Below are 27,467 nucleotides of genomic sequence, written 5' to 3'. Positions count from 1 at the left end.
TTTGTCGCGCAAAGTCTATAGGGTTGAACCTTGTGCGACAAAGCAATTAATTGTTCGTCACGCAAGCTCGATTAAACCCTTCACTCTCTCCTAAACCCTAAACCAGAAAATTTTGGCGGAATGACAACCTTGCGTGACGATTTAATTTTTTCCTCGTCGCGCAAGGTGACGAAAAACCGCAACGCTTTATCTTGTTCATCACGCAAGATCGATTAGATTTTCAGAAAAAACGCGACAGCCTCCTTTCTTCCTCACTTTCTCTCTCTGCCCTAACCTTTCTCTCTCTCCGCCGTCACCTCAGCCCACCGCTCTGCCAGAAAAGGACCGAGCCACCACATCCTTCGAAGCCCAGACCTTCCCCGCCGTCACCATCGAGTCTGCCGCCATAAATTGCTCGATTTTCACAGAATCTTCGCCGACCTCGTTCTCTCTCCTCCAACCACCAAATCCGACACCTGAGATATGGTTTCTAGACTATTTTTCGTGCTCTAGCTGATGGTTGGGTAGGATTTGATTAATTATCGTAGTAGGTATCTCGAATTGAAACCCTAAGTTTTGGCCGATTTTTGAATTTAAATTTTGGCCACTTCCGGCCATTTTTCGGGGTAGGTCTGAGAACAAAAGTGGCTCTAATTGATGTTTTCAACCTAGGGTAGGAACCTTGGCCCTTAGATTTTAGAAATTTCCCGTGATTGTTATCGCTTTAGACACCCATACGTTACTGGCGCTTGTGGTGGCGCATGGGATAATGTAGTAGTGGTGCATTGGGTCCTAGTGCAATCCCCTAGTTTTCACGAGCGCGTAGGTGTGCTTAGATTTGAATTTGGTACCGTTTGAGTCTCGAACGGATTTCGCCGATTGCGCGATTTTCGGGTTTGATATGTTCGGACCGTTGGATCAAACTCAAACTCACGTATGTTGTACCTTGTATTTCTAGGGTCGTGTAGGATTCCACGAATCGTGGATCGGAGTCCCGGATACTCCGAAATTGCAATCCTTCGGTCAAGTTATGTTTTTAATTAATTCGTTAAAATTCTTAATGACATTGTATGTGCTTACAATTATATATTCGTAAATTTGATTAATTTGTATGTGTATTAATGAAATTTTGCAGATGTCACAAAGTTCGCCTCCCCCAGCTCAGCCGACATTTGCTGGCATTGCTCCAAAGCACTAATGGACTCCTTGCCAGTTGGTCTTGGGTGGTCCCAAGCACCTGCGTCATCGGCTTCATCAATGGCGCAGCCTGTTAGCGCTAAGCGGCGTCACCGCCCGCCAGCACCACCGACACCACATCGGCGGACGCCATCTGGTGCGTCGGGTCACACCAGTATAAATTTCCTTCAACTCCAGTTCCTTTTTTCTTTTCTTTTTAATACATTAATGTCAAATTTTTTGCAGCCAAGAAGAACACCTGAGGGCTACGTCGGCAGTTGAAGACGGAGAAGGTCACCCGGGTGCCTATCCCTGAAAGCATTGGGGTCATCTTAACCAGAGAATATAAAAAGCAAAGCTATCATACACGCAATCCCAACTCACAGACAGTCCTTAGAGTTGTGCCGGATCAATAAAATAACAAGCAACACCATCTTTCATGACTTTTCCAACATGTGTGTAGCCATCATCTTTTTTGTAGAGGAGATCCACGACTCTTGTTAAATTAACAATACGTACAAGGATAGGCATTGGCATAGAAGTTGGTCTTAGGAACTCCTCGTTCATATCTTTCCATGAATCCACAATTTGTTTGTTGAAGACATCAATTATCTCTTGCTCATCTGACACCCCATATTGCTTCATGTAACAATCAATAGCAGAAGCAACATGCCCTCTCTCTTTCTCAAACTGCAAAAATGGAATCCAAAATCCATGATTGTAAGATTAATTTTGACTAAATTGTCCCCAACTGTTTGAAATCTATAGTCCTTCTATATTTAATTGTTTGTCACTTTTGGTCCATCTGTCGAAATCCCTTTGCCCTTTTTTTTTTTTTTTTTGGGTCAAAACTTAGGAGTAAACGTACCCACGTATGTAGCACACACCTCTCTAACCTCCCACCTCCGATTTTCTTCTCATAATTCATCTTGAATTGAAGCTCTAATGACATTTTCCAGGTAAAATTGAAGTTGCAACTTCAAATGAGGATGAAATATGAGAAGGAAAGTGGATAATGAGAAGTGAGGTAAAAATATATATGGTGTCAGCAGACATTTTTTGCCTTAAAAATTATAGAATTTGACAGAAGGACCGAAGCGACACTGTATTTAGTGTACGAGGACTATAAAACTTAAGAATTGAATTGATAGACGAAAGTGAGAATCATGTACCTTGGTCGAAACAATGTCATCCATGAGCCTAATAATGATATTGGAAGCTCTAAGAATTTTAGGGTCAGTCAACAACCACTCAAAGGACTCCTTAGTTACAATGTCTCCCATGCCAAGTAAAGATATAGTTGAAAGTATGGTGTTACCAACAGATGCTGTAGCAACACGCATATACTCCTCCATGTTTGGGACGCATCCTTCGTGGAACCATTTGGCCTCATCAAAGTAAGCTTTAGCTGAAGTTTTCCACTGCATATATGGGACATATGTAAATTAATTCAAAAAAGTTAAATTTAAATTAAGCGGTACATGTGTTTCTTAATTAATTAATACATACAGCTTCTTTTGCATAGTTTGCTCGGTATGCTCTTCCTTCCTTCATCATCTCCTCCTCAATTTCATTGAAAACATTCAAAACCGCATGGTAAAATATTTGCATGTAGTCAGCTGGCAGTCCATCCATGCAATTGACATGCCATCTGTAAATTGCATACACCATATTCATCTGAAGCATATATATCCAAAGCAAAATTTTGTTTTGTTTTTGTTTTAGGCTTTGTTTTTATTTTTTCAAAAATTCAAACCTTTGAATTGCTTCGGTAAAGATCTCGAGTTCTTCAAATGTACCGAATGCGTCGTAGATATCATCCATTATTGATAATAGGGCCATCACCTTTGTGAGAATTTTTCTCCCAACAAGGTATTGGGGCTCAAAATAGACTCCCACTACCCAGAAGTACAACTCCACAATTCGGTCTCTTGCAAAAGGCAGCTTCTTTTCAAACTCCAGTTCTTTCCACCACCTAATTAATTGACAACATAAGTTAATGAATTACTAACTTATTAATGAAATTACTAACTTATTTAATGCTAATTCGCATAATTAAAAGATAACCTACCTAATAATCTCACTGAGTTCCTGTTTGTGCCAAGACTGAACAAGATTGAAGTCTGACTTGGCGAGTTTTAATAGAGCTTCATTATGTGAAGCTTCATCCTGGTAAGTTGACATGTACCGACGGGCACATAGCCTCTCGAGACCCTTTCGCAGCGGTCTCTCTAAGGCTTGAAGTATTTGTTCTTCCAGTTGATAGCTTACATGGGTTGTTGCCGACTCGAGATGTTTGGTGGTGAAAACAAGAGCTTCTTCTAGTATATCTTCTCCATGCACCCTCAGATGAGTTGCTTCATAAAAGCTTAGCATGCCCAGCACATCAGCAATTAAGCTTTCCTTGAAGCCTCCATTTTTAATATCTTTGAACTTGTTGAACATTCCTGCTTGATTAATTGCAGCAAATGGACACATAAGAAATAATTTTTGCCAAATTCAAATTGGCTACATTAATTTCTCTAATAATTTAGCTTACTGCATGAAACATTGTGTCCATGTTGTCTTAGTAGCCGAAAACCAAGAGAAACATTGTATAGATCACCATCACCATCATCATCATCATGGAAATGATTTGTAGCATATATATGCTCCAGTGCTTCTTCTATTTCCTTTTCAAAGTGGTACGCCACGCCTAGGCGCTGGATTGAATCGATTAGCTTCATCTGAGTTGAAAAATCATCTGCACTGGTTTTGAACACTTCCCTCCTCACTACTAGTTTCAGTTCTTCAACTTCTTGTTGCTTATGGGCATAAGTTATCTGTATCCACAAAATTGAATGAGCAAAATACATGTCAAATTTCTTTTGAAACAAAACAAAGAAACATGCATTTAGTTATTGAAACAATTTGTATGATATATAAATTACTATGTCTTCTGAATCATAATGAATAAATTGATCCCCCCAAATGCTCGGGTGGTAATTTGCTGTCCGTCGAACAATTTGATCAGCCTTAGAATTTTGTGATTGTGCTGTTGAACCAGCTTCTAGAGCCATGATTTGTACTAGTGTAAAAATGTCAGATCTTTTTTGCTCTGCAAGTATGGAAAATATTGTTCATATACTCATGTATATATAGCGAAGGGATAGAACTATTGGCTTACAGCACAAATGCAGAATGAGCAACTTCTTTTTGTGGGATATCTTTTGTAATCTCAAGTGACCCTACCTCGACCTACCATTGGCCAGATTTGCAGCATATGTTTATCGTTTGTGCCTTTGCAACCATGTTTTGAGCGTGGGAAACATGCTCGAATTATTTTTTTGACAAATGTCACCACTGTAGTTCTCACCTCTGTAATATAACACATGTATCATATGTAATATATGCTCTGGACAATGAGTTTGGACGGTGTTCCCATAGGCCTCGTTTGGTGGTTCTGAATTGCTGCATTTAATTAGTTTTACCTTTATTGTTCTTGATTGCTTGTGTGTTTATGATAATTTTTTTAAAATGTTTCTTAAAAAGCAACTTTCTGGAAATCTCAAAAGACCAAAAATGAAAATGGAAGAAGAAATTGCTCAAAACCTAAGAGGATCTTTAAATAAATATTTCCTTAAAAACAGTGAGGTACCAAATTTAGCTAAAGAACATAATGAAAATGACATAAATGAAAATAAAAAAGAAATTGAAACTAATTTGAACCGTGAAGTACCAAACTTATTTTATGAAATTGAAACTAATTTGAACATTTATGATCCTAGAGTGGGGGATAATCTTGATGTTTAAAGTGTTATAAGATTGATTGATTGGGAATCTGCCAGAGAACAAAAAAAACAAAAACAAAAAAAGGCAAGAAAAAGAAAAGGAACCTTTAAATTCTAATCAGCAATTACTGATTGATAAAAAGTGAAGCAACACTATCTTTCATCACTTTCCCAACCACTCTTTTGATAAAAAGCGTGTAGCCATCCTCCCTTTTGTAAAGGAGATCAACCACTCTTGTTAGATTCAGAACACGGAGGAGGACCGGCATTGGCACATATCCATAACCTGTTTGTTAAAAATATCAAGCACCTCTTGCTCTGGCGCCCCATATTGCTTCATGTAGCATTCAATACTAGAAGCAACATGCTCTCTCTTTCTCAAACTGCAAAAATAAATACAGAATACAAATTATCTTACCTAATTCTGATTTGTACCAAGGTAAGAACATCTTATTATACGTACCACGTATAAGGTCATCCATGAGCCTAAAAATGATATTTGAATCTCTAAGAATTCTAGGATCATTCAACAACCACTCAAAAGCTTCCTTCGTTACAATATCTCCCATGCCAACCAGAGATGTAATTGAAAGCAAGGTGTTACCAACATAAGCTGTTGCTACACTCATATACTCTTCCATGCTTGGAATGTAGTCTTTGTGCAACCATTGGGCCTTAGTCTAGTAGTTCCGGGCTTGAGCTTAACCTATGCCGTTTGTTAAAAGCATTGAAAAGTAAAGTGAGTTGTGACTGTTGAAAAAATCCCATGGAACAAACCCAAAATAGATTAACAGCAAATAAAGGTGTGCATTTGCATTACGTACAGCTTCTTTTGCATAGTAAACTTGGTATGATCTTCCTTCTTTTACCATCTATTCATCCGTTTTGATTTTAATCCTATGATGGTAGGGTAAAGTTCCCCATTGGCTTGACAACCATTGGTGGTCAACAAGTCAACTTTCTTTTGTGCGTGAACATGTCACTAGTAGAAGTTTAAAACTGTAGCAGACTTCTAAAAAATAGATAACTTGCGCCCCAAGTTACTGACTTTTAAACAAGCAATTGTGAATTTGGGTGAGGAATATCTCCCAAGTAAGTTCTTTTCTTGCCTCAAACTGGTGAGGACTTCACAATTTTTCATAGTACAAAATTGGTAGTTCTAGCCAAGATAGATAAAAGAAGAAAAACTGTTTAGGCAGAACTGCCTATTACAGGACTCAAAAAGCGAAATGGTAACTCCTAAAAAGACAACAGAATGTTGGACTTCAATTCTGCTGGGTAGCTGCTCTGAACTAGGCTGGATTGGATGTGTCTATGCTGGATTGAATCGTCAACACCTTCAACTGATGAGTTTCAACTGGAAATCGATACCAAATCGATACCAACGTTTGAGTTTGGCGAGCTTCAATTTATTATGAGCCATGGAAGGCTTGTTGAAGCGGAATTGAGGCATCTCAAGTCCGACGAGGAGTGGGTGGATTGATGGTCACCGTGGAGTTGTGCTATGGTGAACGACGACCCAAATTCCACTTTGGAATCCGGTCGAATCTGCAAAATCGACACCTAGTGCACGTGGGTCGTAAATGACCAAATTGCCACAGGCGATAACACAAACTCGGGGCCCTATCTCGTGGCGCGCCGTACTGTAGGTGCCTCGTACCCTTTACGAGGATCAAGCCACACGTAGTTCTTTCCTGTGTTCTTGACCGCAACAGAGTTCGTTATTTTGTAACTAGTTTACTTAACCGTAGAACCTATTCTAGGGCTGACATTTCTGGAGTATCCGGGACTCCGTTTTACGATCCGTCAAATACTATACGATCCTGGAAATACCTAGATTAACATACTTGGACCTAACAACGATCCAACGGCTCAAACCTGCTGAACCCGGAACTCACATACTAGGCGAGATCCGTTCGGGGTTCAAACGGTAACCAAAATAATATCCGCGAATTCCTACACGCTCATGACGACCCAAGGAACACTCTGGGACTGAATGGGGTCTCGACCAATCTGCCCACGCGCCGGCAGCGCGTGGGTGTCCTAAGCGATAACGCCTCGCCAAAACACTCAACAACTAGGCTCAAGACTCCTATCCTAGGTATAACACCCTATTTGGAGCCACTTTTGTTCTGGGACCTACCCCAAAAAGTGGCCGGAAGCGGCTGAAATCGCGATCTCAAAACCGGCCGAACCCTAGGTTCGAAACTAACCCTCTCACACTAGAAATTCCTCAAATCCTACTCAACCATCAGCTAGATCATGAAAAATAGCTAGAAATTCATACCTCACACGACCGGATTGGTGGCCGGAGGAGGGAGAAATCGCTGGCCAAAGCTCTACAAAACCAGTCGGAAATCATGGTTTTTCCGACGGTTAGAGGCGGCGGCGGCGGAAGGTGGACCGGGCTAGGTCGGCGGAGTGATGCCGGTGGTCTGGGTCGGTCCGATGGGTCGGGGTGGCCTGTGGCGGTGGCTGGGAGGAGAGGACCAATCGGACGAACAGGGGAGATCGCGACGGGAGAGAGAGAAACGAGGGTTTTTAAGAAAAATCCTGATTTCCCAAAATTACCATTTTGCCCTTGAGCGTATTTTGACCGTAATTTCTTCGTTATAATTCCGATTCGAGCCTAATACGTGTCTACGGACTCGTTTCGTCGCGCTCTACGCAACGGTGTAAGTGAAACGGTCAAATTCTTTCTCGGTCAAAAAGTCAATCTTTTCCTCAATAAAATATTCTAAGGGCATTTTAGTCTTTTCCTCTAATAAATTAATAGTTAAATATTAATTTTAAGTTTGGGTTGTTACATATGGTGCCTGTTCTACTTAACAAAGACTTTTTGTAAATTTGTTGAGGTTTTCATATTTGTGAAAACCCGGACTCTGCTTGACTTGGCTTATGTTGAACCAAATTTGTAATGAGAGAAATCTCGCTTTGTAAAACTATTTCTCTGAACTGAACTAAAACCAGAGATTGAATTCTAGCTGATATGTTTCTTGTGGATCAAAGAGCTTTTGGTTGCTTTAGGGTCTGAAAGCTTTTGAGATTAGTTGATCTTTTTGGGTTTGTCAGTTATGACTTTGAGAGTTTTTGTCTTGATTGATTTTTTGATTGTCCTCTGATCTGTTCACCTTCTCTCATATTTATAGGAAATGCTGGAGTGGGATTTTTTAATCTTTTAAAAATGGGCGGCAAATCTTTTAAAAGATCTTTACTCTTTTCAATTTCATAAAAGAAGGAAGTTATTTATTTTGGCTGAGAAGAGCCACCAACAATCAGCTTTCATGGAGGTATTTTTCTTGCCTAAGAAAGACCAACTTTCTTCGTTCTCTTTTTGTTCCTTTTAAAGAGAAAGAACACAATCTACCATGATGGTCAGTTTGCTTTTCCTGTTGAACAACTCCGTTGCTCCCTACTTATCTCTTGAAAACATGGTTTGCTTATCTCTTGGAAAGGCCACCTGCTTTGGTGCAGAGTTTCTCTATATAAAAATGGATTTTGATCTTCTTCCTTTGGTTACAAAAAATGGAGAAGTCCTCCTGTAAGACCTGCCTTCATTAACTCCCTATCAACTCCTTTGTGACAGTTGAAAATTTTGACTGTTCAAAGTCAGGAAGTCATATGGGGACCTTCTTGAGAGAAAGATCTGCTCTTTTTGCTTTTTGGGATAGAGACCAAGTGGTGAGATTTTCTCAGAAGCTGAGCTTTTATCCAAAATTGTGTGTATCATTTTTTTTAATTGCAAATAATGGTATTTTATTCTTTTTAGATCATGGCTATATTTGTAATTTGTTCAAAAAAGGTCTGGGCTTTTCCAGTGTCTTGGTTTTTTTCCTTCTGATTCTTGTAGATGAAAGCCCAAATGTTTGGTTCATGGGCCTCTTGACAAAAATGGGCTGGCGTGCAGAATTTTGGCCCAAACACCATCTCCTCCTCAATTTCGTCGTAAACATTCAAGAGGGTATGGTAAAATACTTGCATATAGTCTGGAAGTCCATCCATACAATTGATACCCCACCTGAATATTGCATAAACCACATTCATCTTAGGCATACAAGCAGGTAGGAGTTATGCAACAAATAAATCAGCTTCAATAATTAATTAGAAAGAAGATTATGAACTTTTTCCAGTAAAAATCACGAGTTCTTTGTATGTGCCAAATGCATCGTAGATATCATCCAAAACTGATACCAGGGCAATTAGTTTTGTAAGACTTTTTCTTGTTGCCATATAATGCGGTTCAAAATAGACCCCAACTATCCAAAAGTACAGCTCCACAATCCTATCTCTTGCAAAAGGCAACTTCTTTTCAAAGTCCAGTTCTTTTCAAAAGGAATGACTAGAAATAGGTGATGGTCCCCAAATCTCATAATGAATTAAAGAAAAATGAATGGTACTTTTATTCATACTTAAAGGATATGATGCTCTGTGACTCTTGGCTAAAATGCAAGTGTGACATTTAAAATATGAGTCCTTAAATACAGAAAATAACTGGGGCAATAAGTGTCTCATATAACAAAAAGAAGGATGCCCCAAACGTCGGTGCTAGAGCCAAATCTGTCGGTGCTTGTCATCAAACTGATGCTTCACACTGTTGGCACGTCCCATGCTGAAGTCATCCACATAGTACAATCCTCCTCTTTTAGTACCACGCCCAATGATCTCCTTGGTGAGAATATCCTGTAGTAAACAAAAATTGGGACAAATGAGTGCACAACAATTTAGTTGTTCAGTTTTCTGGCTCACAGACATTAATTTATTAAATAAAGATGGAACGAGTAGAGTATTGGAAAGGCACAGAGAAGGTGAAAGGTTGATAGTACCGGCCCCTGTCACATGATAGGTAACTCCATTCGCATTCGCAATACTTGTGCGGCGGGGTGTAGTGGTGTGCAAAAAATCATTCAGATCAAAGGTCATAGGATCAGTGGCACCATAATCAATTATCCAACCAGTAGTATCTCGTAGATCAGAAGTACGAAATACATAACTATAGTTACTTGAGACATCCGAAGCACGGGACTATCGGTAGGGTCTACCTGCGGAAACAAGGCTAATTGAGGTTCGGTAGAGACAAGAGCAGACGGCGGAACTACTAGCAGTTTCTCTAGCTTACGAGCGCGGAGGTCCTCCTACCAATCAGGATAACCATTCAGCTTAAAACAGTGTCGCAGGTATGTTTGGGGTTGCCACAGTGAGTGTAACCATTTCCATCGGTCAGAGCCTTGGGACAGGAAGGCGGGATGGTTTTAGGAAGTGGCGCACCAGCAGCAGTAGCATATGACTAGATCTGAAGGTGGGCCGCGGTAGAGGAATTCTAGGGCTATCCGGCACGAGTAGGGGGACCTAATCGAGGCGCACTCTTGGCCGCTAAGCCAACACCAGTGGGTGCAGATGAACCCATCATCATAGCTTGTTGAACATCTTCACGGCAAACATAGGCATAAGCTTGGTCCACAGTAGGGAATGGAGTCATGTGAAGAACATCACTTCGGGCCTTATCAAGACGATCATCAAAGCCATCCAAAAATATGTAAACTCGATCTTCCTGCAGAATGGCAATATAATGCTTGATATCACTGTCATACTCCATCATATTTGGACGACGGAAATCAATCTCTCTCCATAAGCTTTGGAGAGTATTGTAATAGGTTTCAATGGAGCCGCCAACTTGTTCCATAAGGGAGACTCGTCGTTTCAAATCATAACCTAAGAGGTGTCAGTGCCATCATAGTAAGTTGTGGAAATTTTATCCCACATTGCTTTTGCCGTCAGAAAATGAATGAAATTGCCAATCAAGCTCTGTTCTAGAGAATTGATGAGTCATCCCTTCCCAATAGAGTTCTCGATGCGCCAGTGGGGAAACTTTGGAGCTGTCGAAGGAGGTTGTGAAAGATCGCCATTAATATATCCCAATTTGTCTTTGCTGAAGATATACAACTCAACAACTTGGGACCATAGGGAATAGTTGGTGTCATCCAACTTTATGCCAATCTGTGTAGCAGAAGCTTCATAGGTAATCGTCGTCTGATTTGAGTTCAAGGTCGTCGTCTGATTCAAGTTTCGGGTCGTTGTCTAAGTCAAGTTCGGGGTCATCTTGGTAGGATCCTGATTTAGGATCGGGTTTGAAGTATGAGTCTGCATCTTCATTAGTTGAGCCACCTGGGCACTCAACTCGGGTATGGTTGGTTGAGAAGGAGATGAGGAAGCAGTGGTGCTACTGACATGAGGATTAGAAGAGTCATCTTCCCCCATGGTGGCGGCTAGGGTTTAGAAACTAGAGTCAACAATCCCAAGATCGCCGCTCTGATACCATGCTAAAATATGAAAAGTATGAGAGAATATTTGTTTGTGGGAATTTTCGGTGTATTCTTCTCCTTGTATGAGGTCAGATTTATAATACAACAAAACCTGAATGGGCAAGTAAATAATAAATTCTTAAATCTATTTACAGTAGGAAATCATGAATTAAAACAAATCAATTACAATTATAATAGGAATTCTTGGTGTGTAAGGAAAGTAAGTCAATGGACTAGCCCGTATAGGCTTGAACATGAGTTCTAAATGCTATTGTATATCATTTGAAGTTCAAGAAAGTGACTTTACTTCTGTTTTTGGTTATGTTATTTCTGATTCTAATAATTTGGCTGTTGGCTTTTGATTTTTGATTTGTTTGGTCAAATTTTGATTTGGGGTTATTTGGTATTTCTTGTTTTAATGTTAGATTGTTGATTTGATGATGCATTATGTCAACTGCCAAGCAGAAAAACTAAGTATTGTATTTTGTATATGATTAATATGGCGGTTTTTGCTTAGTTAGTTGTTACTTGACTAATGGCCCCTCTTTCTTCTAAAAACCATCAACCTCACGTAACCAGATCTATGTTTTTTAGGAGCTGAGGGACATTTTCTAATTTTCAGGGAGTTTGGGGCGGTGAGAGAGAGAGTGTGTGTGGGTCGGGGTAGGTGAGGTGAGGTTTTTTCTCTAAATTTTTAGAAGTCATTTTACAGAGAGGTAAATTTTTTTAAAATTTTTTGAATATAAAATGGGTTAGAAAATAAGACATGGGTGAAAATAGCAGCACTCGATTTAACCAATCTTATAGCACATCAATCAATAATTGCTTATTAGAATTTAAAGGTTCTTTTTTTTTTTTTTTTGGGTTTTTCTTTTGATTTCCTGACAGATTTCTATTATATTTGATCAATCAATCTTATAAAACATAAATTATTGCATTAAATTATGCATCAGGCAAGCTTTCGATGTCAAATATTTTCATAACTATTATGTATGTCACGTCACATCACATACGTTGATGATTGTTGTAGGTGAGCATCTCCAAGGGAGTAAGTGTCACATCATATATGCCCATGAGAGGGAGGGTTATAAGGTGAAAATGTCATTGGGAGTTTTGGAATTTTTTTTTAGGTCATGATATGGAGACCAACTTTAAATATCAACTTGTGTATCATATCTCTAATAAAGGTGGAGCCCACCAATATAATGGGTCAAATGCTCTGTTAGAGAAACGATACACAAGTTGATATCTAAAGTTAGTTTCCCCAGCATTTTCCCTTCTTTTTTTTTCCCTTATATTATTTTTAAAGAGTTATAAGATTGATTGATTGGATGTAATGGGAATCTGCCAGAGAACAACAAAACATAAACAAAAAAAGTCATTAGGACGAAAATTCTTCTGAGCCAAGACCTAAGGTCTTCGGAAATTGTGGATTTGGAAGCATGCTTCTAGGCAGAGAACTGAATATCGATAATTTCGCCAATATTTCGGCGAAATTATCCTTTTTTTGGGGCAGCGATATTTTAGCACATTTCCATTTATATATCGTCAATTTATTGATAATTTCGTTCAATTGACAGCTGCAAATGGTCAATATATCGCGATATTATCGATAATATTGCGATATGAACTTTCAAAAATTAAACATTGAAAACTCACTCATGCTCGCACACAGTGGGGTTCGAACCCCTCTCCAGTCCGAAATCATAAGCCACTTAACCACCACGCTAGTTATAACTTTGTGATTATAAACTATCGAATCTAGTATATATAATACTTGCGAGCTGTTTTTCAAAATAGAAATTAACATAATTACTTATTGTTTTATATTGTTGATCAGCTACTTAATTACTTAATATAATTTATTTCTTTTCTATTTAATCCATTTAATGTTATTGATTATTTTATTATTCATTATAAGTACTTACATTACTAAATTCTCCTTCAAATTGTTGCTTAATTACTTAAATCTCTATAATCATTTTCATTATTTACTATTTAATCGTTCCTTGGATAAATTTATTTATGTTCTTAGTTAATTTTCAATCTTCACTATTATTTTTTAAGCAAGGTAAAGTGCCTAATTTTCATGAAAAATCAAATTGGTTTACATCTTTAATTATTTTTCACTTTTTTGATAAACAATAAATATAAGAACGCGTACCATATCTAGTAAATAACGTGAAATAAATTGTTGCTTAATCACTTAAATCTCTATAATCATTTTCTTTATTTCCTATTTAATTCTTCCTTAGATAAATTTATTTATGTTCTTAGTTAATTTTCAATGTTCACTATTATTTTTTTAAGCATGGTATAGTGCCTAATTTTCATGACAAATCAAGTTGGTTTACATATTTAATTATTTTCCAATTTTTGATAAAATAATAAATATAATAATGTGTACCATGTCCAGTGAATAACGTGAAATAAGGTTACTTATCTATCTTGTCATGCAATTTATAAAGTGTAAAATATTTTACTAAAAAATGATAAATAAATTACTAAGGGATGTTTAATTCTCTTTCATTAATTACTCCAAATTTTCTAAGTCACAAAGTTTGTCAGCTCGCAATATAATCAACTTAAATCACTCAAACCCACTATGCAATGCATTTCCTTTCAATTTTTTGTGTCAAAATAATAGATGATTGACTAAATGAACTTCTTCTACAGTTTCATTAAAAATTTCCATGTATTTATCACAATTTTCATGGTTTTTATCCAATTTTTATTGATATCGATATTTTCCCGATATTTCCATGTTTTTGAACTACCGATATTTCCGAAACTATCGATATTTAAGACCTTGCTTCTAGGCTATGCTTTGTTGATGTTAATGATATTAATTGGTTCTTTCAAATTCTCTTCGATAATTTGAAAATATATATATCTGTATGCACTCAAAATTAGTTTTCTTCTTGCCACTCAAATAAGTTAATAACACTTTTAACATCATGCCTTTTTTGGATATTATACACAGCCACAATAATTCTACATTAAAGTTTACCAGACACTTGATAGTGTTGTTTATACTCACGACAGTTTCACTACACTCAACTGCTTTATTTCAAAGTTGATTATTCTCAAGATAAACAACTTTTTTTAAAGCACACCAATACTAAACTGACACTACGGCTGACTAGAGGCGATTAGGTCATATTATTCAAACAGAGAATATATAAAGCACAGCCAGTTCTTTCTCATAATCCAACTCATAGGCTCATACTGGTGCCGGATCAATCAAATATGAAGCGATGCAATCGTTCATCACTTTTCCAGCATGTGTATAGCCATCATTTTTTTGGTAGACGAGATCCACCACTCTTGTTAAATTAACAATACGTTCAAGGATAGGCATCGGCATAGAAGTTGGTCTAAGGAACTCCTCGTTGATATCACTACTGCATTTTACTATTTGCGCGACGAAGACAAATTCGTCGCGCAAAATTCACTCCAGCGAAGGAAAAACAAATTCGTCGCCCAAAACTACAAAATCTTGCGCGACGAAATATTTGGTCGCGCAAAGATACTTAGCACGACAAACAAACGAATCGTCGCGCAAAGTGGGGAAGAAAAACCCAGTTAATTTTTTGGCGCCAACGGTTACAAATTTCGTTGCGTAAAGTGGACAGGAAAAACTGCGATACGGATTTTTTGGCGGCAAATGCTTGCGCGACGGCGATAGAGTTCGTCACGCAAAGTGTAATTTCGGCACTTTCTCGGGTTATGGAAATTTGCATATGCGCGACGCCGTTTAGGGTTTGCGCGACGAATGAGATATTTTCATCGCGCAAAATTCCGATGTTGACAGTCTTTGTGCGACGAAAAATGTTATTTTATGTAACGAAAAAATTGTTTTGCACGACGAAAATGATGTTTCGCTGCGCAAACTCCTTCTTCTACATATCTGCATTCCACCATTGCAGAGTTAGAATGCAAAATTTTACAAAAATTTTAAAAATCTATCTGTGTTGTGCCGCTGCTGCCTCTGCTGAGAATTCAATACGCTCATTGGGTAAGTATTATTTGTCGCTTGTTTAAAAGTATTAATGTAAATTCGTACTAACGGTATTAATTTTGTTCTCATTATAGATATTTGTAATTTGCGATTGTGGAGAACGATTGAGAAGGTATGTTATTCATTTTATATTAAATTATTTACATTACGTTGAACTTAGTTCGTTATATTTATATTTTTTGTTGTGAAATTATATTTATATTATGTTGTTAAATTGTGCGCGTCGTAGCACAATGTGTTGTGATGTACGAAGTTAATGGAAATTAACTTCGTACTTTTATTTTTATTTTGTAGTAACACTTAGTTTCCCCTTCGAGATTAGTTGGATTTCATGCATGGATGCGTAAAGCATGACTGCGGTCCAATTAATTCTTGAATTGTCCCATTATTTGGACAGTTTGTAACGCATAGTGTTGTCACGTAATCTACGGCTACAGGATTAGGTTTCGATTGTGGAGATTTCGGTGTCATCTCGTACGTTCTTCGGGTGGTACGTAGGTATTTATACCTATGGCCACCTCAAGAATGACGAGATCTTGTGAAATTCATCCACGTCGAAATCTAATCTCATGTAGCCGTAGGTTACGTGGCAGGACTATGCATTCCTAAATGGGATAGGGCCCTTACCGGAGGCATAAGGTGACATTATAACTTCGTATGAAGTTGTTGTGATTGTTGTATTGTGATTCTGGTTTCAGGAATTATGAGGAGAAGGTGGATACATAACCCAAACAGATGCGCAGACAAATACTTGGATGGAATCGAGGATTTTATTGAGTTTGGACGTAGACACAACCCGGGTGCAACTAGAATCCGTTGTCCTTGTAGGAGGTGTAACAACACGTTGTGGGAGACAATTGAAAATGTTGGATTTCATTTAGTAAGGAATGGAATGATTGAGACATATAGCATTTGGAACCTTCACGGGGAACAATTAGACCATGCTTCATCTTCAAATGCCACAAGAGTGGACAATGTTGAACCTATTGTGGATCCTAAAGATCAAGTCATGGATATTATACAGGAAGCTTTTCCATTTGCATCGACCAACATAAATCAAGAAGGGGAAGATGACGTGCCTACACCAATAGACAGTGCGGAGTTTGAATAATATGAAAAATTGTTAAAAAATGCTAACCAAGAGTTATACCTGGGGTACGAGAGCTTTTCCGTTCTCACGGCCATTATGGAGCTAATGCACAGAAAAATAAAGTATTGTATGTCCAACTTGTGTTTCGATTACTTTTTGGGGGTTTTCAAGAAAATGCTTCGGACTGACAATTGTTGCAGAAAGACCATAAACACGCGCAGAATGTGTTGAATGGTCTGGGATTGGGTTATGAAAAAATTCACGCTTGCAAAAACAATTCCATGTTATTCTACAAAGAGCATGAAACGTTGGATACATGCCCTATATGCAATGAGTTGAGATTCAAAATGACATCTCAGAATAGAATGACTAAGATCCATCAAAAAGTCATGCGTTATCTGCCCCTGAAACCTAGGTTGCAGCGATTGTATATGTCGATGCATACTGCCACAGACATGAGATGGCATAAGGAAAAACGGGTAGATGATGATGTGATGCGGCATCCTGCAGATGGGGAGGCATGAAAAGAGTTCGATCGAACGTCTCCCGCTGCGATCCCCGAAATGCTAGATTGGGACTTGCCACTGACGGATTCAATCCATATGGGGTTCTAAACCAACACCACAGCACTTGGCCGATTTTTGTATTCCCATATAATTTGCCGCCTTGGAAATACATGAAAAAAGAATACATGATGATGACTGTTTTGATAACTGAGGATCCTAGCATGTCAATGATGTTCCGCTGGTTGATGAGCTGAAGGATTTATGGACAAACGGTGTTCGCACATACGATAAATCAAGTGGGAAGATGTTCACTTTGCGGGCAGTAGTTATGTGGACTGTGAATGATTTCCCAGCATATGCAATGGTTTCTGGGTGGAGCACAAAGGGTTATATGGCATGTCATGTATGCAAGGAAGATGTAACTTCTGGTTGGCACGCTGGAAAAGTTTGTTACCTTGGTCATCGGAGATGGTTGCCATGGGACCACGAGTAGAGGGAAAAAGATATAGAGTTCGACGAGAACACAGAGCGTCGCCTCGGACCTAGAGAATGGTCCGGTGACGAGATATTGGACCAGCTTAACCGTTTGGATTTTGCTCCGTTCAGAAAACAGTTAGTCGGATCAGACCTTCTACACATATGAACTGGACGCACAAGCCTTGGTTTTTGAGCTCCCATATTGGTCGAAACTCAAATTAAGGCACAATCTAGATGTGATGCATGTTGAGAAAAATGTATTCGACACATTGGTGGGCACGATTCTAGATATCGAGGGCAAGACAAAGGACACGATCAAAGCTCGTCTTGATTTGGAAAGAATGGGCATACGAAGGGGTTTATGGATGAATAGGGATAGTGATAAAGCCAGAAGGGATTTTGCATTCTTTTCTATGAAACCGAATGACAAGAAAGAGTTTCTAAAGTTTGTATCGTCTGTAAAGTTTCCCGATAGGTATGCTTCTAATATCGCACGTTGCGTGAATGTTGACGGGGGTAAATTTACTGGACTTAAAAGTCATGACTGCCATGTGTTTATGCAACGCCTACTTCCTATGGGTATTCGACACCTATTGTCGGAAGATGTAGTGAAGCCAATCATGTTATTGTCTAGATTTTTTTCCCAACTGACGGCAAAAAAATTGCGAAAGACGAACATGTTTCAGTTGCGCCATGACATTGTCCAAGTCCTATGCAAGTTTGAGATGATATTTCCTCCAGCTTTCTTCACAAGTATGATGCACGTGATGGTTCACTTGCTAGAAGAGTCATTGCTTGCTGGTCCTGTCAACTATCGCTGGATGTATCCAATAGAAAGGTATATAATCCTTATTTTTTGTGTATGCATCATTATCACATGCTTGCTAGTTTGTATCATATTGCTTTATTTTGGCAGGATTCTCGGAGAGCTGAAAAAAGTGTACGCAACAGGACGAAGCCTGAAGGATCAATTATAGAGGCTTGGGTTCAATATGAGTCGCTTACTTTCTATGGAATGTATTTAAAAGATGTGGAGACGGCTTTCACTCGTCCTCAACGTAATAATGATGGAGGTATGAGAAATGAAAAACTTTCTATTTTTGCCCAAAGCACACGACCCTTTAGAGATCTTGGACGAGGAGAGTCGTTTTCTAGAAATGACATGGAGGTAGCGCATTGGTTCGTACTGAACAATTGTGATGAGATCATGGCATACTTATATGAGTATGAAGAGATGATGAAGCGAGAACATCCATCACATTTGGTTGCCCAGAAACACTGTGAATTGTTTCCATAATGATTTTTGGATTCTGTAAGTTATAAGTGTTTTTTATTTGAGAAATATAAATTGTAGTATTTAATTTTGTCAGACTAACATGTGAATGGTTTTGTATAATATTAGGTGAATAAGTTGAAATCATCGAATTCCCCCAATTACAGTGATGAGTTATATAACTTGGCGTTCGGCACGATTCGCGCTGAATTGTTCTCAGGTTATAATGTTAACGGCGTCAAATTTTTGGGGGTTGCATGAGATGACAAGTTGTGTATGCAAAACAGCGATGTATATGTCCCAGGTAGAGGCGAAAGTACGGACATTGATTTCAATGGCAAACTCACAACTGTCGTGCAATTGCTTTACAAAGATCGATACCAAGTGATCGTGTTTAAGTGTCGATGGTTTGACACGAACCCAAATAGGCCGGAAAGTGTTAAAATCGATCATGGCTTACTATCTGTGAACATTAACAGAACTTGATATGATGACGACCCTTATATTTTGGCAAACATGGAACACAAATTGTGTATCTAGATGACCCTAAAGCCGGGAGCGGTTGGAACGTTGTTCAGAAGATGGATCATAGGAACGTGTATGCTATACCAGAACTAGACCCAACTGACAACGACGTGGACAATGTGGCTGACCAATGTTTAGAATCTTCAATGGAAAATGATGCGGAAACACTTCGAGATACAAATGTTATACAAGAACCGTTTCAAATACAAGGAGTGTCTTCAATCGAAATACCGATTCAGTCAATTACAATTGACCACGGTGATCTTCCACGATACGATGTTGCAGTGGGCCCGAGCAACGACGATGTTGTAGTTATAGAAGAGGAGGAGGAGGAGGAGGATTGGGAGACCGAAAGTGATGATAGCGGCGATAACGAAAGTTATTAAAGTTCAGATGATGAATAATGATTTTTTTTGTAATTTTATTATGTTAGTGGACATATTTTGTGTAATGCAAATGTTTGAATATATGTAGTTGTTATATCCAAACATTATATATGTGGAGAAATGAAACATTATTAAAATAAATTTAGTTATAAACCTTTGGTAAATCAATATATCTAAATCATTTTAATAATAATTTTTAAAATTATTTTGACAAAACACTTTTAAAAAATGAAAATCATAAACAATCTGACATGGCGCCAAATCCTTGCGCGACGAAGAAGGCATCGTCGCACATATTTTGCGCAACGCAGAAGTTACTTGTCGTGTAAACTTAAAATTTTGCGCGAAAAAAAAATCCGTCGCGCCATGATATTTTGCGCAACGAAAAAAGCTCTCTCGTCGCACAAACATATATATATTTTTGATATATACACACGTATATATTTGAAATTGACGATCGAATTAGTTCATTGTATTCATATAAGGTTAAGGAGTGTAGCTGTTCAAAATCGGAGTCAAAATAATTGTTAAATCATGACTTTTCATTTATAACCGTCGAAAAGTTTTGTCCCGTTACTTGATCTCTGAATGTTTTTTTTTTCGATTTTTGGGGTCTATGATCTCGAAGTCTAAACAAACAAGTTTGACGGCTGGATTACTGAAACTAGTTTCGTAGAATGCGTATGTCATCAAAACACAATATTCACCAACAATGAAGAGTTTATTTATACTTTCCTTAAATATAACATAAGATTATGTGATGTCCCCTACTGTAAATATCTTAAATTGAAGATCGAATTCAGTCATTGTATTCATATTCAGTCAAGAAATGTAGCTGTAAAAAAATTTCAAAATCGGAGTTAAAATAACCATTAAATCATGACTTTTTCTTTATAACCGTCGAAAAGTTTTGTCCCGTTACTTAATCTCTGAACGTACATTTTTTTCGATTTTCGACATATACGATCTCGAAGTATAAAAAAACAAGTTTGCCTGTTGGATCATTGAAACTAGTTTAGGAGTTAGGGTTTAGGGTATAGGGGAAGGGTTTGCGCGACGAAAGGACGTTTCATTCGTCGCGCAAAGTGCATGAACAAAGCCTTGCGCGACGAATTCACGTACTCTTTGTCGCGCAATCTCACTCAGTACAAAGGTCACCCCCCAAAACACAGAGTAAAATTTATTGGCAAATCAGAGACTTGCGCGACGAATGTACTCACGAGTCGTCACAAGCAAAGTATCTGGACCAAAAGCTTGCGCGACGAAAAGACTTGCCTTTCGTCGCCCAATCTAAGTCAGAATTTCAATCCCTCCCCACCAAAACACTTAGTAATTTTTTTTGACAAATTATAGACTTGCGCGACAAACAGACTTGCCTTTCGTCGCGCAATCTTAGTCAGAATTTTAGCCCCTCCACCCTAACACTTAGTAATTTTTTTTTGCAAATCAGAGCTTGCGCAAAATTCATTTAAATGATTTTGCGCAATGCATTTACTCCTTCATCGCGCAAAGTCGAATAAGTTTTCGTAAACGCCACGAGCTTCTCCTTCTTCCCGCTTTTCAAATCTGCCTTAACTCTCTCTCTCTCTCTCTCTCTCTCTCTCTCCGTTGTCACCTCAGCCACTACTCTGCCCCAATTGAGACCCGCCGCCACAACCCTTGAACCCTGAGCTTCCCGACGCCGCCGTCCATCCCGCCACCGTTATTTGCTCGGTTTTCACCGAATCTTCGCCGGCGTTTTTCTCTCTCCTCCGGGCACCAAATCCGACAATTGAGGTATGGTTTCTGGACTATTTTTTATGCTTTAGCTGATGGTTGTGTAGGATTTGATTGATTGTTTGAAAAGGGCAGTGGATTTGAAACCCTAGGTTTTGGCCGATTTTTGAATTGAAATTCCGGCACTTCTGGCCATTCTTCGGGGTAGGTCCGTTAACAAAAGTGCCTCCAATTGATGTTTTGAACCTAGGGTAGGAACCTTGGCCTTAATTTTTAGGATTTTCTGGCAATTGTTATCGCTTTGGGCACCCACTTGCTATCGGCGCGTGTGGTGGCGCATGGGATACTGTAGCATTGGGCATGGGGTCCCAATGCAATCCCCTAGTTGTCACGAGCGCGTAGGTGTGTTCGGATTGGAACTTGGTTACCGTTTGAGTCTCGAACGGATTTTGCCTATTGTACGATTTCCGGGTTTCATATGTTCGGACCGTTGGATCGAACTCAAACTCACATATGTTGTACCTTGTATTTATAGGATCGTGTAGGATTCGACGGATCGTGGATCGGAGTACCAAATTCTCCGAAATCGCAAACCCTAGGTCAAACTATGCTTTTAATTAATTAGTTCAAATTCTTAATGACATTATATGTGCTTAAGTATATATCCTTAAATTTGATTAATTTGTATGTGTATTATTTAATGAAATTGTGCAGATGTCAGACTTGATTAGACGTCGTAGAGTGGTGACGACTACACCGAAGTTCGAGCCCCACCACCGGCATCACCGTCATTGCTCCAACATCGATGGACCAGACCATGAGCTAGTTGGTCCCGGGGATCCCAGCGCCTACATCATCGGCTTCATCGGTGGTGTAGCCTGTTAGCGCAAGGTGGTGGCACCGCCGCCAGCACCACATCAACCAACGGTACTAGTGCTTCGAACACCCGAGGGCCGTGTCGGCACCGAAGACGGCGAAGGTCACCCGGGTGACCAACAATTGTATCAGCATCGGATACAACGAGCGCCATCAGGCTGCACCGACGGCTGAGTTGCATAGCTCCTTGGCCCACGACATTGGCCACGTCGTTCGGACCCATTGCCTGATGCAATGGAAGTCTTGGAAGGTCATGCCTGACGAGATCAAGATGGAGGGTTCGTGGCCAATTGTCGATATGTATCCTACCTTTTAATTATTTTTCTTTCAAACTTTATATATTTCTATTACTTAATGTATGTAATTAATTTATTGCAGACGAACTACAACTTAGAGGACCTCGACGAGGAGTCGTTGGCATACGTCAATAGACTCTTCGCTAAGAGGTACAAGCAGTGGAAGAGCGACTTGCACCACCATTTTCAGGCGTTTGATGATCCGCAAGTCACTCTTCAGGAGGGTTGCCCGAAGGAGCTTGAGGGGCGGGAGGATAGTTAGGCGTGGCTCTGCGCTCATTTTCAGGCGCCCGATTATGTGGTATTTTTTTAATAATATTTGTTTAATTATTACATATTTCTTATTAAATGTTTATTTTATTTTTTATATTTCATTATTATTTAATTTTTTATATTTTAACTAATACGTTTTATTTTTTGTATAACAGAATAAAGCCCAAGTGAATAATGGCAATAGGAAGAAGAAGACTCTTCTCCACCATTCTGCCTCCAGGCCCTTCTCATATAAGATGGATGCACGGCAGCGGGTAAGAATAAAATAATTTATATGTAATTTTTAATACGTCATTATTATTAATTTATTTTGTTCTTACTACTATTTTTCTTCTCTTGTTCAATTTAAGGGGGTCGAAATTCCCAGAGATCGATGTCTTTGGTGACGTTTATGTTCGACCTGGGAATGAGTTGGCCGAGTCCCTTCATGTAAGTATTATTTAATTTTAATTCTTATGTTACGCATTCAATTTATATGCATGTTTTAATTTATATTTTATGTAATGTTAAACAGACGACGATGGTGGAGATGAGCCAGTTGGTTCTTCAGGAGTTCACCTCCCAACTTCCTCCCGAGGCTCCGATCGAGTCTGTGGATCCTCCACAGGATGCTGGATTTTATATTTTGACGGAGACGTTGGATCAGACTCTCAGGAGGAGACCAGGAACATATTATAGGGGGATGGGGAATGCTCGACAGAGGGAACCTCGACCGCGGTCATCGTCGCAGCAAGCGATCGCTGTTTGACATCGCAGTTGCCGAGCTCGAGGGTCGATGTCGGTGATTCTGCAGTCCCTCACGCGTCCGCATTCCAATCCCGAATTTTGTGCGCCGACCTCCGAGCCCGTCCACCCCAAGCATCCCCACGGACCACGGCCCTCAGACGCCCACCTCCGAGCCGCATGTGGCAGACGACCATGTAGATTTTGGAACATTATTTGATTAGTTTTTTATTTTCATTATTATTTTTAAAATATTTCTCTTGTATACATTTATTTTATTTTATATAATAAATATTTTCTTTACGATTAATCTTTTTATTGCAATTTCATTTTAATTAAAAAAACCAAATATATTTTTTACAAAATTAAAAAATAATAATATTATTAATTTTATATAATATATATTAATTTTGTGCGACGAAATGTATCTCGTCGCGCATGTTATTTGTAAGTGGTATGAACAATTGTTAACTTCTAGTTTGTGGTATCAACAGTTGTTATACTGTTCACATTTTGCTATTATACTCAATTTAGGAGTCCAAATTATGAAATGAAAATATAAAAAAAAACCCTATATGAAATGGATTTTAGAAATACACCCAAAGCTCATTTATAACATAACAAAATAACTTTTAACTTCCTTTAAATTATAAAATTGTCATTGATTTCTTAATACAAACTCAACCCCAAAACCTCACAAAATAGCCCAAAACACTCAATATGGCATCAAAGTAATTTAATAATTAAAATTAAATTCAATAGGTCCAGTTGTCATTTTTTGGGCTTTTTTTTTTGGTATGTTTATAAAAACTAAATGGTGTATGGTTTATTTATAGTTTTAGTGTTAAGAATGGATATATGACTAAATATCTCTTATATTAATAATGTTTTTTTTCTATGAAATTGTATTAACAATGTACTTCTATGACATGGTATCAATAACGTATTTCTCTGATATGTGATTAACAATGTATTTCTCTGATTTGTTATTAACAATCTACTTTAATGACATGATATTAATAATGTATTTTATGACATGGTATTAACAATGAACTTTTATGACATGGTATTAACAATGTACTTCTATGACATGGGTTGCGAAGGTTTGATGGAGAATGAAGGGTCATGGGGATAGACCCTTGGTTTTGGTAATTTTTTATTTTATTTTTAAAGTTGGGATTTTTTCAACAAAAAAAAAATCTAGGATGGGCTTGCTCAACTTGTTTTGGGTTTTTTTGAGAATTTTGTGTTGGGCTTGTTTTAAGTTAATAAATAGCAAAGATTTAATTTATAGGAACTTCAATACTAATTTCATATGTAGTAAATGATTTTTGGGTATGTTTCTAAAGTGCATTCCATGTATGATTTTTTTTTTTTTTATAATTAAAGCCCATGTTTTGGGTATATTACTAAAACTCCCAAAAGATAATATATAACCCCGCACTCAAAAAAGGGGGAGCCCCTAGCCGTGGAAATTATTGCTTTGAAAATTATTATATGGTTTATATGAATCTATCTTCTGCTATTCACGATTCTATTCTTGCCTTGTAATAATCTTATATCCCAACCCTTGCCTATATATACATGAGTCTACCATCAATGTGTTTCATAGTTTCATAGCAAAGCTCGAAGCGTATAGAAAAAAGTACTAATAAGTGACGTCTGATTTTTATCTACCAAAGAAAAAACAGCAAAACATGTCTATCCAAGTTTGTGCAGCAGCCCAATCTAAGCCTGAAATTATTCGTCGGACGGCAAATTTCCCACCAAACATTTGGGGAGATCGGTTCATGAACTATGATTCCCAAGACATTGTAATCTCATGGAAATTATATATTCATGTTTATTTTTCTCAACAAAAAAAAATTCACAAGTGTTTTTCTTATTTAATTAATTGCTGGCTGCAGATAACAAATGCCCGGAACCAAGAAGAAGTTGAGGAGCTGAGAGAAGTAGTTAGGAGGCAAGTATTCACAACTAGTGCAGGTGACTTTTCACATCAGCTCAAGTTGATTGATGCAATCCAACGCCTTGGTTTGGCATACCATTTTGAAAGTGAAATTGAAGAAGCGTTGGAGCGTATGCATGCTGCATTTCCTGACCATGACTTTAGTGATGATGGAGATTTATACAACGTTGCTCTTGGTTTCCGGCTACTAAGACAACATGGATATATAAGGTTTCATGTGGTAAGTTAATCAACAAATTATCATGTAGTGGAGTGTAATGTGACTGATTTTGGCCAACTAATGCCTGTTCATTTTTATGACGATCAAGCAGATGTGTTCAACAAGTTCAAAGACGAAAATGGCAGCTTCAAGGAATGCCTAATTGTCGATGTTCCGGGGATGCTAAGCCTTTATGAAGCCGGGCATCTAGGCATACAGGGAGAAGAAATACTAGATGAAGCTCTTGCTTTCACCACCACTCACCTTGACTCTGCTGCAAAAGCTCATGGAAACTACGAACATGCAGAACAAATCACTCAAGCCTTGGAGAGACCTTTGCGAAAAGATCTAGAGAGGGTATGTGCCAGGCATTACATGTCAATCTACCAAGATGAAGCTTCACACAATGAAGCTTTGTTGAAACTTGCGAAGTTAGATTTCAATCTTGTTCAGTCTTTGCACAAAAATGAGCTCAGTGAGATTACTAGGTAAGTCTCTCTTTTAATTGTAAATGTGAGCATATATACTCAAGTTACACATACAGCTAATGTTATTGCTCATTAGGTGGTGGAAAGTAGTAGACTTTGAAAAGAAGCTGCCTTTCGCAAGAGACAGGATCGTGGAGTTGTACTTTTGGGTAGTCGGAGTATACTTTGAACCCCAATACGTCGAAGCAAGAAAATTTCTTACAGAAGTGATTGCCCTGGTATCAGTGATGGATGATATCTACGACGCATATGCTACGTTTGAAGAACTTGAGATCTTTACTGCAGCAATTGAGAGGTACTACTTTGAAATCATAATTTTTTTAAAAAAAAAATAATTTAGAGCTGATTTATTGTAATTGCAGAAGTGCTCCTAAATAAGCCAACTTACAAGGTTAATTATCAAATTTTCAGGTGGGATATGAGTTGCATAGATGAACTACCAGACTATATGCAAATATTTTATCGTACCCTTTTGAATGTTGTCGATGAAATTGAGGAAGAGATTGCAAAGGATGGAAGATCATACCGAGTTTATTATGCAAAGGAATCTGTATGTATATAATATATATACACTTTTGGTTACAATATATTTAAATTATTTTCTTCCACATTATCTAGCTATAACGTTTTGTCCCCTCCAGTTGAAAGCTGTAGCCCGAGCTTACTTTGAGGAGGCCAGATGGTTCAATGAAGGATACACCCCAACCATGGAGGAGTATATCTACCTGCTGCAATAGTTTCTACTGGTTACCCCATGCTTTCAACTGTATCCTTACTTGGCATGGGAGATATTGTAACAAAGGAGACATTTGAGTGGCTGTCCAATGACGCAAAAATTGTTAGAGCTTCCACGACCCTTTTTAGGTTCATGGATGATATCGTCACAAGCAAGGTATAAAATATTCTTGTCATGCTAAATTAGGTAAGCATGTTTAAAATGCAAAGTTTTACATCGAAAACTTGACAAAATAAAATACTATATATAATAAGTGGTTCCACAACTAATAGCATCATGGCCTTTGGTGATAAAAACTCACACTAGACTTTGTTGGTGATTAAGTTGGGAACAACATCGGTGTTAGCAGTAGTGGTAAGAATGACAATCTGATTTTCTATAATATTACCGAATTAATATTTTGAATTTATGTATGCAGTTTGAGAAAGAGAGAGGCCATGTTGCCTGTAGTATTGATTGCTACATGAAGCAATATGGGGTGTCAGAGCAAGAGGCACTTGATGCTTTGAACAAGCAAGTGGTGGATCTGTGAAAGGACATAAACGAGGAGTTTCTCAGACCAACTGCAGCGCCAATGGCTGTCCTAATGAGAGTTCTTAATTTAACAAAAGTGGTAGATCTCCTTTACAAAGGTGACAATGGTAAAGTGGTGAAGGATAAGATTGCTTCACATTTTATTGATCCAGTAC

The 27,467-nt window shown here is 38.3% G+C and overlaps 1 protein-coding gene and 3 pseudogenes across 4 annotated transcripts; 2 read left to right on the top strand and 2 right to left on the bottom strand.

The window, feature by feature from the left end:
• Positions 1-1,499: 1,499 nt before the first annotated feature.
• Positions 1,500-4,289, bottom strand: LOC103331320 ((-)-alpha-pinene synthase-like). Of its 3 annotated transcripts, none has more exons than XM_089051690.1 (7): positions 4,086-4,289; positions 3,695-3,977; positions 3,227-3,605; positions 2,912-3,130; positions 2,665-2,806; positions 2,328-2,576; positions 1,500-1,845 (listed from the first exon to the last, which is right to left on the bottom strand). In XM_089051690.1, exons 1-7 carry the CDS (start codon positions 4,212-4,214, stop codon positions 1,549-1,551), a joined length of 1,698 nt encoding a protein of 565 aa, XP_088907816.1. In that variant the 5' UTR covers positions 4,215-4,289; the 3' UTR covers positions 1,500-1,548. The 3 variants fall into 3 exon arrangements, with proteins under 3 accessions (XP_088907816.1, XP_088907821.1, XP_088907826.1); XM_089051695.1 differs by having other exon boundaries at positions 3,227-3,602; positions 4,086-4,281; XM_089051700.1 differs by having other exon boundaries at positions 3,695-4,156.
• A 677-nt stretch (positions 4,290-4,966) lies between these two features.
• Positions 4,967-11,180, bottom strand: LOC103331416 ((-)-alpha-pinene synthase-like; annotated as a pseudogene).
• Positions 11,181-22,023: 10,843 nt separating this feature from the next.
• On the top strand, positions 22,024-23,411 carry LOC148920735 (uncharacterized; annotated as a pseudogene).
• Positions 23,412-25,058: 1,647 nt separating this feature from the next.
• On the top strand, positions 25,059-27,405 carry LOC103326376 ((-)-alpha-pinene synthase-like; annotated as a pseudogene). Its single transcript, XR_016126699.1, has 7 exons — positions 25,059-25,200; positions 25,294-25,579; positions 25,664-26,042; positions 26,119-26,337; positions 26,454-26,592; positions 26,684-26,934; positions 27,197-27,405. The product of XR_016126699.1 is annotated as a (-)-alpha-pinene synthase-like (transcript).
• The last annotated feature ends 62 nt before the right edge of the window (positions 27,406-27,467 follow it).

The sequence above is a fragment of the Prunus mume genome, linkage group LG1 (assembly GCF_029339155.1).
Source record: "Prunus mume cultivar Tortuosa linkage group LG1, ASM2933915v1, whole genome shotgun sequence".
Lineage (NCBI taxonomy): Eukaryota > Viridiplantae > Streptophyta > Magnoliopsida > Rosales > Rosaceae > Prunus > Prunus mume.
This window is presented reverse-complemented; position numbering and strand designations above follow the sequence as displayed.